Source organism: Akebia trifoliata, chromosome 16 (genome assembly GCF_017979445.1).
Source record: "Akebia trifoliata isolate Shusen 1 chromosome 16, ASM1797944v1, whole genome shotgun sequence".
Classification (NCBI taxonomy): domain Eukaryota; kingdom Viridiplantae; phylum Streptophyta; class Magnoliopsida; order Ranunculales; family Lardizabalaceae; genus Akebia; species Akebia trifoliata.
The window spans coordinates 10,212,886-10,227,426 of record NC_141390.1 but is presented as its reverse complement, the minus strand read 5'-3'; the positions used below and the strand labels follow the sequence as shown (position 1 = coordinate 10,227,426).

General features: G+C 34.9%; 1 protein-coding gene across 1 annotated transcript in view; it reads left to right on the top strand.

Moving 5' to 3' along the window:
* The window catches only part of RAD50 (DNA repair-recombination protein (RAD50)), a 68,132-nt gene that overhangs the window by 25,303 nt on the left and 28,288 nt on the right, over window positions 1-14,541 (top strand). The window contains exons 6-16 of the mRNA XM_086427582.1: window positions 6,945-7,173; window positions 7,310-7,488; window positions 7,605-7,775; window positions 10,469-10,573; window positions 10,674-10,781; window positions 10,880-11,091; window positions 11,197-11,289; window positions 12,815-12,942; window positions 13,502-13,616; window positions 13,710-13,839; window positions 13,934-14,143. Coding sequence (XP_086283708.1) covers window positions 6,945-7,173; window positions 7,310-7,488; window positions 7,605-7,775; window positions 10,469-10,573; window positions 10,674-10,781; window positions 10,880-11,091; window positions 11,197-11,289; window positions 12,815-12,942; window positions 13,502-13,616; window positions 13,710-13,839; window positions 13,934-14,143 — 1,680 coding nt within the window. The remainder of the gene's footprint in view (window positions 1-6,944; window positions 7,174-7,309; window positions 7,489-7,604; window positions 7,776-10,468; window positions 10,574-10,673; window positions 10,782-10,879; window positions 11,092-11,196; window positions 11,290-12,814; window positions 12,943-13,501; window positions 13,617-13,709; window positions 13,840-13,933; window positions 14,144-14,541) is intronic.

The following is a 14,541-nucleotide window of genomic DNA, read 5'->3' as shown; positions in this document are numbered from 1 at the left end:
CTAAATAATACCGAATCAACTTGAAACTTCATTTTTTCAAGATATCTTGATCTTCTGAGTCTTATCGACTTATCACAAGTGTGTTTTGATATGGATTGAAGTATTTTTAGTCGAGTTAAAAGTGTGGTTAGTTTTTCTTCGTTGAAATCTGCAAATTATCGATTTCATAGGGATCTAGATCTCTGTTCATGAAAGCCTTGAACTTGATCGTTTTTGGCTATATATCCATCCCGCAGCCCTGATTTGTTGATCCAATGGGATGTGCTTTGTGTTTAAGTCGACCCCTCTCTTCCCTTTACAGCCCAGTTTCACTATTTATGGGGTTTTCTATACTATCTTCTTATTTTTTAACCAGTTAGATCCTATTTGGTTCTATTTAACTTTAATTTGATCCCATTTAATTCTATTTCAACTTCTTTTGGAGTTTTATGAAGGCCTTTTGTTGTTGTGCAACCTTGTTTTGTGGAGTATTTTCCTTGATTACTTGATTTATCTTTAGCCCTAGAATAATATCCATTGGAGTCTTAAGAGTCTTGACCCTATCATTCTCTCTGATTTCCTACTTCACTCATCACCAACCTTAAATTTATTGGTGGTAATTCCTTGGTTTTGTCTTGAGCAGTCGAGCTTTATATTGGAAGTTGTTTGAAGTTGGGTTATCTCATTGGAATACTCCTAAGCCTGTTCCTAGGCCTCTTGAAGTCCACAAATGGGAGATTGATAACTATATTATTCTAGGATTCCATGGAACCACAATTTGATATGAATTCTATTTTTTATGAGACTGCTTGTGCGCTTTGGGTTATCTCATGTATACTCTTTACACTTTTCATCTTGTTGCTATTCAACATATTTTTCGTTGATACATCATGTCTAGCCCTAGTTGTGGTCATTTTGATATCTGGATATGTTGATGTTGATTGGCTAGGAGCTGTCATAGAACACCATTCTACTTCTGGATTTTGTGTCTTTCTTAGGGAAAATTTGGTTTCATGGGAAAGTAAGAAACAACTTGTTTCCTGCTCTCAAGTGTTGAAGCTGAGTATCAAGCCATTGCACATGACTCGCCAATTGTGATAATGAGGTGGCATAGAAAATTGCATCTGATTCAGTTCTTCATGAGATGTAAACATATCAAAGTCGATGTGCACTTTCTTAGGAAAAAAGTTGGTGATGGTTTACGAATTCAACATTTTTCTTTTTCTCGACAACTTGAAGATACTTTTACCAAGGCAGTTGGCCATGACCCTCTTCATGATGTTTTTATCAGCTAGGGATGTTTGACGTATGTGCTCCAGCTTGAGGGGGTGTTGATACGTGTATAATAGTTGTGTGATGTTGTTATGGTGTGTGTATAATGGTTATTGATATAATTGTAATTAGGTTCTATTGTTAATATATAGATTTGTAGAGCACTAACAGATTCATAGAAACTCAATTGTAATCATATAAAATGGTTGTTCTAAGGAAGTTGGGTTGCTTTCACATGGTTATTGCCAAAGATTTATGGCATGGTAATTTTATTTTCGTTTTGTTAGGAGTAATAAGTTAATAGTTGCAGGGGTATATGTATATTAAATCTAACATAAAATGAAATTACACATATACCCTTACTTCTAATAACTTAGTTCTCCTAACACTCCCCCTAAAGTTGGAAAATATATATCATATAATCCCAACTTGTTACAAATATACTCCACTCTACTAAAACTCAATGACTTCGTGAATAAATCAGTTGATTAATCTTTAAACTAAACAAATGGAGTAGTAATTTCCTCATTAAGAAGTTTGTCACGAACAAAGTGGCAATTTACTTCAATATGTTTATTCCTCTCGTGAAACACAGGATTGGATGCGATGTATATGGTTGCCCAGTTATCACAAAAGAGTCATGGGTGTATTCACTGGAAACCCAAGCTCCAGAAGGAAGTGTTGTAATGATACTAGCTCACAAGATGTATGAGACATGGCTCTGTACGTGGGCTTTACACTAGATGTAGTAACAATTGTTTGGTTCTTACTCTTCCATGTCACAAGATTACCTTCCAAGAAGGTACAATACCCAGTGGTGGATCTCCTATCAAAAGGAGAACCAGCCCAATCTGCATCTGTATACCCTTCCACACGATTATGACCATCGACCTCATACAATAATCCATGGCCAGGGGAGCCCTTCAAGTACCTGATAATACGTACTTGCGTTGCAACCCAATGGGGTACTCTAAGAGCTTCCACAAACTGACTAATAGTACTAATTGCAAAGGAGATATTTGTTTTGGTAATAGTAAGGCAATTCAAATTTTCAACGAGTCTCTTATATTTGCCTAGATCATCCAACAAGTCTCCCTCATCAGTAGTCAACTTTTGCTTAGGTCTATGGGTGTATCAATAGGCTTTGAACCAAGTAAACCAATCTCATGTAAATGGTCAAAAGTATGCTCCTCTGGAAAAAAACTAATAACAATTTCTGAATGAGTCACTTCAATGCTGAGAAAATACCTCAATTTACCCTAGTCTTTAGCGCGAAACTCAACTAAAAAATGAATTTATCATTTTAATTTTTTTAGCACCGCTACCTATCAACACAACATCATCTAGGTACACGGCTAGTAGAATAAACCCACTAGTAGAATGGAAATGAAAATTTGAGTGATCTACTTGACATCTCGACATGCCAAACTCAAGTATTGCATCACTGAACTTCCAAAGCCACGCTCTTAGAGATTGTTTCGAATCATAGAGTGCCTTTCTCAACTTGCATACCTTACCTATCTCCCCCTGAACAACAAACCCATGTGGTTGCTCCATATAAACCTCCGCGTATAAGGCCACCTAGACATAGCAGTTGAAATAATCACATGTATTGAGGTAATTTTAGCCAACGAGGAAAAGGTCTCTACATAATCAATGGCATAATTCTGTGTATAACCCTTTGCAACCAATCATGCCTTCAATCTCTCCACTTTGCCATCAAGTTGAAACTTAACAATATACACCTATCTGCATCCGGCAAGCTTCTTCCCAGATGGAAGATAAAGAAGAGTCAATGTCCCATTACTATGAGTAGTCATTTCCTCTTCCATTGCTGTCCTCCAACATGGATTAGATAAAACGTCCTGAAGACTTATAGAAATAGAGATAAAAGACATGGAAGAAACAAAAGAAGACAATGACGAAGATAACAAATTAAATGAAACAAAATTGCAACTGGATGCTTGGTAACACAAGAATGGGTACCTTACTTAGAACAACATGCAACTCTTTTGAAGGAAAAATTGGCAATGGAAGTAGATCTTCAAAGGACGAGGGAATTGGAGTAGGTGGTGCTGTACTGGCCCTTTTCTGGATTATACATGATATAGAAATAGGCAATGGAATACTTGGAGAAAATGAACAAATAATGTTACATGATATAGTCATTAGAAGAATTATCACTAAAATAAGGAATTGACTCAAAGAAGGTAACATCAACACATACAAAATATTTGCATAAAGCTAGATTGTAGCATCTATAACCTTTCCGTGCACGCGAATACCCAAGAAAGACACATTTTTGACTTTTGGGATCCAACTTTTCTCTTCATGGTCACAAATGATGAACAAAACAAATGCAACTAAAAATATATGGAGGAAGGTGAAAAAGACTATTAGGAAATAAAATCTTACGTGGAGGTTTACCATCAGGAACAAGTACCGGTATTCAATTTATGAGATAAAAAGCAGTAAGAACGAATATTACTCCTAAGGATTTGGGAACATTCATCTGAAACCTTAAAGTGCTACAATTTCCAAAAGATGCGATTCTTTCGTTCATTAACGCCATTTTGTTGAGGTTTATGTATACAAGATTATTGATGGATAATGCCAAGAGAACGAAGATAAATTACAAAATCACCAAGAAAGTATTCTTTAGCATTATTAGATCGTAAAACACAAATTGATAAATCAAATTGAGTTATGTATTTCCAAATGAAAGGCTTTAAAAATAGTAGACAATTCAGAACAGTCTTTCATAAAAAGCAATCAACTCATTCTTGAAAAATGATCCACAAATGTAATAAAATACTTAAAACCAAGATGTGATGTAATACTTATCAGACCCCAAACATCTGAATGAAGTGAACGAAAAGGACTAGACTCTTTACTATTAACACTAGGTGGAAAAGAAACATGATAATGTTTACTTAACTGACATGCTTCACAATTAAATAGAGACTCGTGACCTAAACTAGGAGCTAAACTACATAAAATCTGAGAAGATGGATGACCGAGCCGACAATGCCATTGAAAATAGCTAGTAGATGAATTAAGTGCTGAATTGACATAAGCACGATCCAAATAATCATCTTCCTTGGCTTTAGATCCTTAACAACTTAAAAATACAATGACCAAGAAAGAAAGTAACTAAGCATTGTAATTTCTTGTTAGTTGACTATCAAATAAAGGGCTAAAAGAAAATTTAGGACATAAAAAACAAAAGACAAAGAAATAGCAGGATGAGGTTGAGATGTACCCAACCCAACAACTTTAGAAAACGAACCATCTGTTAGTTTCACACTTTGACAAGTAGAAGAACGAAAAGAAGACACCAAACTAGAATTACTTCTTATAATTGACACACTAGAGTCAATGATCCAAGGACTAGATGTGGACAGTACAAGTGGATGTCATACTTGTCTAGGCTAAAGTAGCAGTAGAAGAGGAGGCCTAAGAGTGAGAAGACTTAGCGAAGTGCCTATCATACTTTTCCTTGGAAAGAAGGATGGACTCTTCTGTAATCTAATCAAAAGGAGTAGGAGTAGGTGCTTGATATGCATCTTGAATTGATGATGAAGCTTGATGGGCAACGAGCATACCATTTAAATCTAAACAACAATCTATTGTGTGGCCATCAAGGCCACAATGGGTGTACTTATAGGTTCCACAACCTCCACCTCGCCCCCCTAATCTCTACCACCACCTCTAACACCACATTTACTGCCATGACTACCTCGACCACCACGATTACCACGACCATGGATTCCACGATCTCCCGGAATTACTAAAGTTGGACGATCACCACCACCACTATTGCTATCTGATAACGGGACTCTCTTAAGTCAGGAGAAAACATCAGTAAGAGATGGGAGGTCTTGGCTGCCCAAGATTTGGGAACTGACAACCTCTCACTCTTGCCTGAGTGAGGATAACAACCTAATTGCATTTATATCCTCCTTTTGCATCTTTCAAATATCACTAGTAATGGGTTTATACTGATTTGATTTCTTACATACACACATCATGGTTGCAAAAATCTGCTTGAGTGTCCTGCCATCTTGTTGCAAAGAAAAATACTCATGTGTGAGCTCATAAATCTAAGTGATACTATTAGATCTTGAGTACATATTCTTGACCCTTTCTCATATCTCCTTAGCAATGTAGCAATGTCCAAGAATATAAAATTAACACTAATTTGTGGCTCCATACTATTCCACATCCACATCACAATCTAAGCATCTTCTTGCTCCCATGCACAAATAACAATAGGGTCATTGGAATTAGGCTTATCTCTGATCAAGTGACTGTGTTTCCCTTTTGCTTTTGAAAACACCTTTATTGGTTTAGACCACTGTATGTAACTACTAATAAAAGGCATCTGAAACCTATAAGGTGTTTGGAAATCCCCATAATCATTTTTTGCTCCATAAATCGACAATGAAAAACACAATAAAATCTCTCTACAATTTTCCAACACTTTCCCCCCATTTTTTTTCCTTTTCATTCTAAGTCTTCCACTCACGTTGCTCGTGGGATTCAGGGGTTTTCAAATACCTTTTATTTATTTATTATTTATTGATTTTCTATTAGTAGAAACTTGATCCGATGCGAATTCTATACAGTCAAGACTGGAGAAAAGTCTCCAAAATATTGAGAGGAAAATATCTTTGGTGAAATCTTACAACCTAAAAATCACACAAACAACAACCACCGCATTATACTGCACAGAAAAAACCACAAAACTTACCCGCAACAACACCAAACCACTAAAATCCTTTTGCGGTTTGATCACATGAGGTTATATATGCACCCATGACAAAAAACAATCCTCTACATAAAGGATTTAAACACCAACGAAGTTGTAAGCTTCAATCATATCAAGAAAATCCGATTTTCCAAAATGAAGAGGAAACACAGAAGAAAAGATGAAAAAATAGAGGAAAAATCAAACCTTTATTTCACCATGTGCTTTGATACCATGTCAAATAAAATTTTGTGGAGTGAGGAGAAGAATGGAGAAAACGTGGGAGTCAAAATGGCTCCAACCCTATATATATATATATATTAAATCTAACTAACATAAAATTAAATTACACATATACCCCCGTACTAATAACTTATTACTCCTAACACGCTTGAACTCACTATCTTATTTATTTGCCCTCATAGCTTCAAGATAGAAAGTCGGTTTAATCTTGAAGGTAAACAACCTTCAATTTTTTCACAGAGATCTATTGGTCAATGTAGCCTATGATAATGTGGTCAAACCACTCAATAGTCAGCCTTCATCTTATTTTTGGTGGTTTTAATATAATAACATATCATCATTATTAAATTTAAATGCCTTGTCCAACTATTTGTGTTTGGCAACATGGATTTCAACTTATAATGTTAGCTTCTTATGATTTCTTAGTTTTGAATTTGCAATCTTTTCTTGTTCATTCACACAATTTTAGGTTGGATTCCAACTAATAATGTGAGCTTTGATTCAACGATTTTCTTATTCTTTTGTTGTAATAAATTAATAGAACTTAATGCTTGTTTTGCCTTGCTGCTATAAACAGAGTCGATTGTACCTTATGTTATATCATAGTGGAGATATCAATGAGATGTTAATTATATAATAGCCCTTTATATCTCTACTTTAATTAATTATTTTCTATTGCTTTGGGATTGTGTTCTTACAGCTCCGGGAAAGCATTGATCAAGATCAAGGGAAAACGGAGTCTCTAAAATCTCAAATGCAGGAGCTAGAAAGGAATATTCAAAAGGTGGAGACTAAGATTCAACAGACCGATTCAACCCTAAAGGATTTGAGGAATCTACAGGACCAAATATCAACTAAAACTACTGCAAGAAGCACTTTATTTAAGCTTCAGCAGACACAATATGCTGCTCTCGCTGAGGAAAATGAAGGTCGGTCATGGCATTACGATCACAAGATGAACTTCATCTCATATATTATGTTTTCTTTTTGTTCTTTAGTTGGGATCATATTTGTTGAATTTCTATAATACTTGGGAAAATGATTGTAATGTTTTCTATTATTCAGACACTGATGAGGAGTTGAAGGAATGGCAATCCAAGTTCGAACAAAGGATCACACTTTTAGAATCTAAAATTAGCAAGCTTGAGAGGGAGATGAATGATACAGAGATGAGCAGTTCTTTCCTTAGTCAAACAATAAAGGAATCTACCCGGGAGATTGGCAAGCTTCAACATGAAGCTGATGTAATTTTTCAACTCCATCCATGTTTTATTTATTAGTTGGGCAATATAGTATACTAGGGAAGTGCACACATAACAAATGCTCATTTATTTATTATTTTTTAATTTTTTTGCTTCAGGCTCATACTTCTTTGAGGTATGATCGGGATTCAACTATCCAAAAGCTTTTTGCAAAGCATAATTTAGGGTCTCTTCAGAGTATCCCCTTCAACAATGAGGTCGCATTCAACCTCACAAACCGAATTAAAACAAGGTTGAAAGATCTTGAGAAGGACTTACAGGATAAAAAGGTAGATTTATGCTTTATTTTGGATACGGGATACTTGTGTTATTTAATTTATATTTATTTAAATATTCACTTTGACTGGATTTAGACTTTTAAGGTTTTAGATGGTTGTTACTTTGAATATTATGTGAACTGAAATTTTCCATGCAGAGATATTTTTTTCTCTTATGTAAAAGCTTCCAATTTTTTTTTAGTACTGCTAGAGTTTGTACAATCTCTTGTTTAAATTTTCTTTTAATCTAATACTTGGATCATACTCCTACTATTGCGGAGCGTTTTTAGCTGTATGCCCTGTATTTAGATTCTTAAAATTTACGATTTTAATTCTGTGATTCAAATTAAATGTTAACTCGAACTATTGGAATCTTAGGTGTGAATCTCTTGAGAAAAAAATCTTACGATTTTTATTTGAAATATGCCTTAGGTTAGATTCACGAAGGAATCCTACAATTTTCTCAAATCTTTATGATTAGAATAAAGACATGAGACACTGTTTAAGTAATCGCTCCCTGCTGTTTTAGTTTTGGGGTTTGATAGGCCTTGAATTTTACAGGAAAGCGAATTAGTGGATGCTTTCATCAAATAAAGAAGTTTATAGATGTTTCCTGCTCTGTGCTTCCATACAAATAAAGGAGCATTTTTGTATGGGTCTGCAATCATCCATGGGCCCTTTTTTCTCGATTGATTTCTTCTTTTTTACATTTAAAGTTAAAAGGGCACTTAATGTAAATTAAAAAGAAAGGTCCTTGTCAAGGAATTTTGAAGTGGTTAGTGTAAAATATTTTTGTACAAGCATTCTTGCTTTGTCCATAGGGACATTTTTATAGGAATGCTTTTATGTGTGAGATCAAACCCTATTTTTATTATGATAAAGCAAATGAGTTATTTTTTTAATTAAATAAGCAATTTCATGCATGTTTCTTCCGATGTGTTCTCTATAAACACAGATGAGAATTTTAATGTAATTCTGGCCATTAGCCTAGGGCTCTTCTCTGTTTTTCTCTTGTTTTCTTAACTTTTTTAGGCTTCTTTTTTATACTTTTAAGTTAAAGAAGGCCTTTGGTGTTTAAAAAAAATAAAGAGAGAAACTAGTAACCTAATAGGAATGGTTAGTAAAAAAAACTTGTGCTCAAGTTTGGAGTGGGAACCATGGGTGGCAAATTGATGAGGTGTGGTTCGTTAAATTTTGAGGGGCATTCTATGGCTAAGTAGATCATTCTTCGCATAGGACCGGGACTCATGGTATACATGGAGACATGCATGGGCGGCAGTGCACAGAACATCTATATATATATATATGGGAAATGTTCAACACCCTAAGCTTTACCCTACACTTTAACAAACGTGTTTTGTCCTACATGGGTTAGAAGTTTTGGAATGGGCTGATTTTTGGTGAGGATGATCTCTACAATTAGAAGATCCTCCTCACCAAAAATCAGCCCATTCCGAAATTTCTACCCCCATGTTTACAAGTTGAAAAATTGTGGACCGTCCATTTTTGTAAACCATTTTTTATGGGGTAGAAATTTTGGAATGGGCTGATTTTTGGTGAGGATGATCTCCTCACCATGGAGATCATGCTCACCAAAAATCAGCCTATTCCAAAACTTCTAACCCATGTAGGACAAAACATGTTTGTTAAAGTGTAGGGTAAAGCTTAGGGTGGGGAACGGGACCCTATATATATATATATATATGGGTCAGGTTCAAGGGCCATATGAGAAAACATATGTAAAAACTTTCGTTTTTAATAAAATTTTAAAATATGGGTTAGAAATTTTGGATTGAGCTGATTTTTTGTGAGGATGATCTCTATGATGGGAAGATCATCCAAAAAAAAAAAAAAATCAGCCCAATTTGAAACTTCTAACCCCATTAAAAGTGATTTAGAATGTGGACCGTCGATTTTTTACCAATTTTTATCACAAATTTGTAAATCACTTTTGATGGATTTAGAAGTTTCTGATTGAGCTGATTTTTTGTGAGGATGATCTTTTCATCATAGTGACCATCCTTGCAAAAAATCAGCTCAATCCAAAACCTCTAACTCTTATTTTGAAAAACGAAAGTTTTTTCATATGTTTTCTCATATGGCCCTTGAACCGCCCCCTATATATATATATATATATATTTTTTTTTTTTTTTTTTAGTTTTGTTTTGTTTTGTTTTTGAAGTAAAATTTTTTTTGATAAGAGGATAAGATGTCCTTGAAAAAAAGATAAACCTAAAGTCTCCCCCTACTTACAAGATCTCATCTAACTAGAAAATCTTCAAAAAACAACCCTCTAAACTCCTTTCCTTGAAAATTCGATGCATTTTATTCTGTTGCAACTTGCAATGTTCGTAAATACAATCGATCTCAGTAAATAGGAGTTAGAGAGGTTGCAGTCGAGGAAATTTGAAAAATATTTTTTTAAATATATTTTCCATATTCTTACTTGATCCAAAATATCTGTCATATTCTTAAATTTAAATAATGGGTGGATATAATAGGAAGTGGATGGTGATCTTTTTCTGGAGATATTTGCTGCAATTGTTTTTGATCTGTTTGTAATTTTAATACAATATCTTGGGTAAGAGACTCATTTTTTTTTTGTAAGCAAGTGAAACTGCATCTTTTTAAGCCACGCTTGATTTATTTTTATATTTTTATTGATTTTATGTTCTGAGCATCAATTGACCACAAAATTATTTCAGATATCAAATGAAATGGAACTCACAGCCTTGTGGGATAACTATGTGGTTGCAAATGAACGCTGTAGTGAATTAGAAGCTCAGAAGAATGCTAAGCTACAGATGAAGGTCTGTGTTAGAAAATATATACAAGACACAACTTTACCTACCTTGCACATGTGTTTCTTCTATGTCTGAAGCAAGAGTTCACTATTTTTATTGCATGCAGGTAGGTTTGTTGAAGCGCATTAGAGACAAAGAAAATGAGCGGGATTTGGCAGAACTTCAACTTTCAAACCTTAACCTATCACACATTGATGAAAGGGAAAAAAACCTGGTGATTGCTATGCTCACTATCATTGCTTTGGTTTCAGAGCTTACTATTTACAAGCCACATTTAAGTGTACCCTTCTTTCATTTCTGCCATCTTTGCAGCAAATGGAGGTCGAGAGGAAGACCGTTCAACTTGCAGAAAGAGAATTTGATTCAAACATACAACAAAAGAGAACCGAACTGTTCTGCTTAGAACAAAAAATTAAAGCTCTTTATCGAGAGAAAGATGTCATGGCTAGTGATTCTGAGTATAGAGTAAAATTGGATCTAAAGAAGGGGGAACTCGAAAGCCGCAAGAAAAAACATAAAAAGATGTAAGCCAATATTTTTTTCCTTTGTTGTTTTTGATGTTTGCGAAGGTTGTTCTTTTGTTGATGGGGATTTCATATTTAATGCTTATATTTTTGTTTGTACTTCAGATTGGATGATAACAAGGATAGAATCCGAGGTGTGCTGAAAGGGAGGCTTCCTTCTGAAATGGACGTGAAGAAAGAAATCACTCAAGCCCTAGGGTTGCTCTATATCTTTTTCTTTCCCCATTTTTTTTTCACTATAAAGAAGCGGTCCTAATTGAATTTCTTGTTGAAATAGATGCATCCTTGTGATATTACTCAATGAGATCATAGTGCTTGACTAAAATTGCTTGAGAGCTTTTCGATTTATTTTACAATGGCAATTTTGGTTATTTTTCACATTCTTCTACAAGTGTTGCATCTTTATGGTCGATAGAGGTAGACTAATTATTTTCTATTTCCTAATGGTAGTTTTCTCTTGTATCTTGCACCGTTGTGTGTTGGTAGTCTCTAAAGGAAATGAAGTTGAGAGGACCTGCCTACAAAGAGAAAAAAGAAAAAAAGTCAAAACCTAGGGACACAAAGACAACCCCCGGCTAATGCGAACCAATACGAACAAGATCTGGATTGAACATAAAATCTTAGAAAAAAATTCCCTTCAGCTCTGGATATTTCTTTCACCAAAAGAACATAATCCCCAAAATTGTTGTAGGGACACAAAGACAACCCCCGGCTAATGCAAACCAATACGAACAAGATCTGGATTAAACATAAAATCTTAGAAAAAATTTCCCTTCAGCTCTAGAAATTTTTTGCACCAAAAGAACATAATCCCTAAAATTGTTGTAACCATGGAATGCCTATCTTGCTCTCTTGTGTCAAAGGAATAAGAGTTATGCACCCTCCGTGGATCCTTATAAATGGAGAAAGTGACCAATGACCAAAGGATCCTTTTCCTGCTAAGGAAATTGATATCTAAAATAAGGCAGCAATCGCACTTGTAGGGACTGAACTGATATTAAAAATACGCATGAACTAGGATGAAATTCCACAGTCAAAGCTACAATGGATCAAAAGGTAACACTCATTCACCATTGGATTTACAGTTTTACAAATGAAACATAAATTAATAAGCACAATGCCCTGAGCCAAGTCATGATCTTTAGTAAGAATCTTGTCTGTAGTAGCAAACCAAATAAAAAAAGAAAAAAGAAACCTTGGAGTGAACTCGAAGACCCTAGGTATAAGGGATAAGGTTAGAGACCGATGGAAAGACATCACTAAGAAACCACCATCCTTACTACACATCAAAATCCATTGATTATCCTCGAGAGGAGTTGGAACTAGGGAACACAACCAGCTAATAAAACTAATGACAAACTCATCCCAATCATTTAGGCTTCTCTTGGAACCGAGAACCCAAGTCAAGTCCCCTTTTTGGTGGGAAATAAAATTCTGGACAAAGTGATTTATCTTCTTTCTAAATACCATTTTTCAAGGAGGGCTTTATTAATAGATTTTAAGTTTCTATATTTCTTGACACCTGAACCTCTACTTTATTGGAGTAGACTGACTTCTAATTCACAAGATGGAATTTCCAATGCCCTTCTCTATCATTCCACAAGTCACATAATTTGCTTTTGATTTAATCCCATAAACATCTCTCTTCTTTAATTTGGTTTTGATTCGTACTTTATATGCATTTTATGCTCCACTTTGAATAGTATATCATTTTCTAGTGCAGTTCCCTCAAGAAAGAGTACGACGACTTGACCTCAAAATCCATTGAAGCAGAAAAGGAAGTGAAAGTGGTCCAGATGAAGATGCAAGATGTCAAAAATAACATCTCAAAATTTCAAAAAGATTTGGAGGGTGAGTAGTAACACATCCTATGGCAAGTGAATATAATTGCTTTTTGGCCAGCAAAGTTTAATTAGTTAAGTAATTCTAGTTTTGATATGTATCTATTTATTTTAGAAGCTCCTTATTGAGATAATACTCTTTCCTTTGCTATACTAAAGAAGTAACCACAGTTACATATCGTAGAAGCTCCTTATTTAGATAATATTCTTTCCTTTGCTATACCAAAGAAGTAACCACAGTTCCATATCTGGCCAAAAGGATCTTGTACAAGTCAGTTCCATATCTGCTTGAAGCCATCAGTTTTTATTAAAGCTCTTACATATAGTATTTGCTTTTAGTAGCATTAGTGTCCAACACATGTACTGCGTAGTTTGATAATTATAGTAATTCACCATCATTAAAAGACCTTCAGTATGAGTTTCCTATGCGTATGATTTCAGACTTCTATATAATTGATTTTATTTGCTCTACCGAGCTATATTTGAATTCTTCTGTGCTTGACTATTGATTGTCTTGTATTATTGTTATTTTATTAGTATTATCATTATCATCTTCTATTACAATGCAGGGAGGAGAAGATTTGTTGACTCAAAACTACGGTTGTTGGTTCAGCAGTCTTTTAGTATCGAATCTTTTCCAGATGTCTTAAGTGAGGCTCAGGAGAAAAGAGATGTCCAGAAAAGGTTCATGATGTCGCTCACATATTGATGATGTCTTGGAATTATGTGTCTAGATTTAGATGTCCTCACATTTCCCTTGTTATGCATCACATGCAGCAAGTACAACATTGCAGATGGTATGCGGCAAATGTTTGATCCTTTTGAAAGAGTTGCACGTGCACATCATGTCTGTCCCTGCTGTGAGCGCCCTTTTTCTTCTGAAGAGGAGGACGAATTTGTTAAAAAGGTTGCTATATTTCATTTTTTTTGTTTTTTTAAGATTCTCTTTTTTCAGCCTTTTATAGTTCTCATGCAAATGGTTATTATGTTCTGCAATACAGCAAAGAGTGAAAGCTGCAAGTTCTGCAGAGCATATGAAAGTGTTGGCAATGGAATCGTCAAATGCTGACTCATATTTCCAGCAGTTGGACAAGCTTCGTATGGTATATGAGGAATATCTCAAACTTGGCAAGGAAACAATTCCTCAAGCAGAGAAAAACTTGGAAGAGCTGAGTGAGGATTTTGATCACAAGTCTCAGGCACTTGATGATGTAAGCTTCTTTTCTGCTCTCACTTACCTTCTCTTCTTGCCTTTGATATTGTAAAAACTGATTTTTGTCGAAATGTCAACTTGGCCAAGTTGGTAAGACATGTGGAGTGTTGTTCCCACGTCCTAGGCTCAAACCCCTTTGAACCCAACTTCACCTTACTAACCACTAACCCTTTACCTAAAAAAAAAATCTGCTTGCACAGTACTTGTTTTTCCACTATAGAACTTGATAATTGCAAATAAACTAGAACATGAGTTGCTGATTTATAAAATTGTAGGGAATAGCTTTCACTTATTGAAATAAAGAGCTATGCAAAAGGTGGTATGCTCAGCTAGAACTAACAGTTGGAATTCTTCTACTAAATAATCCGTTTTACATCAAAATTCTTAAACACATAA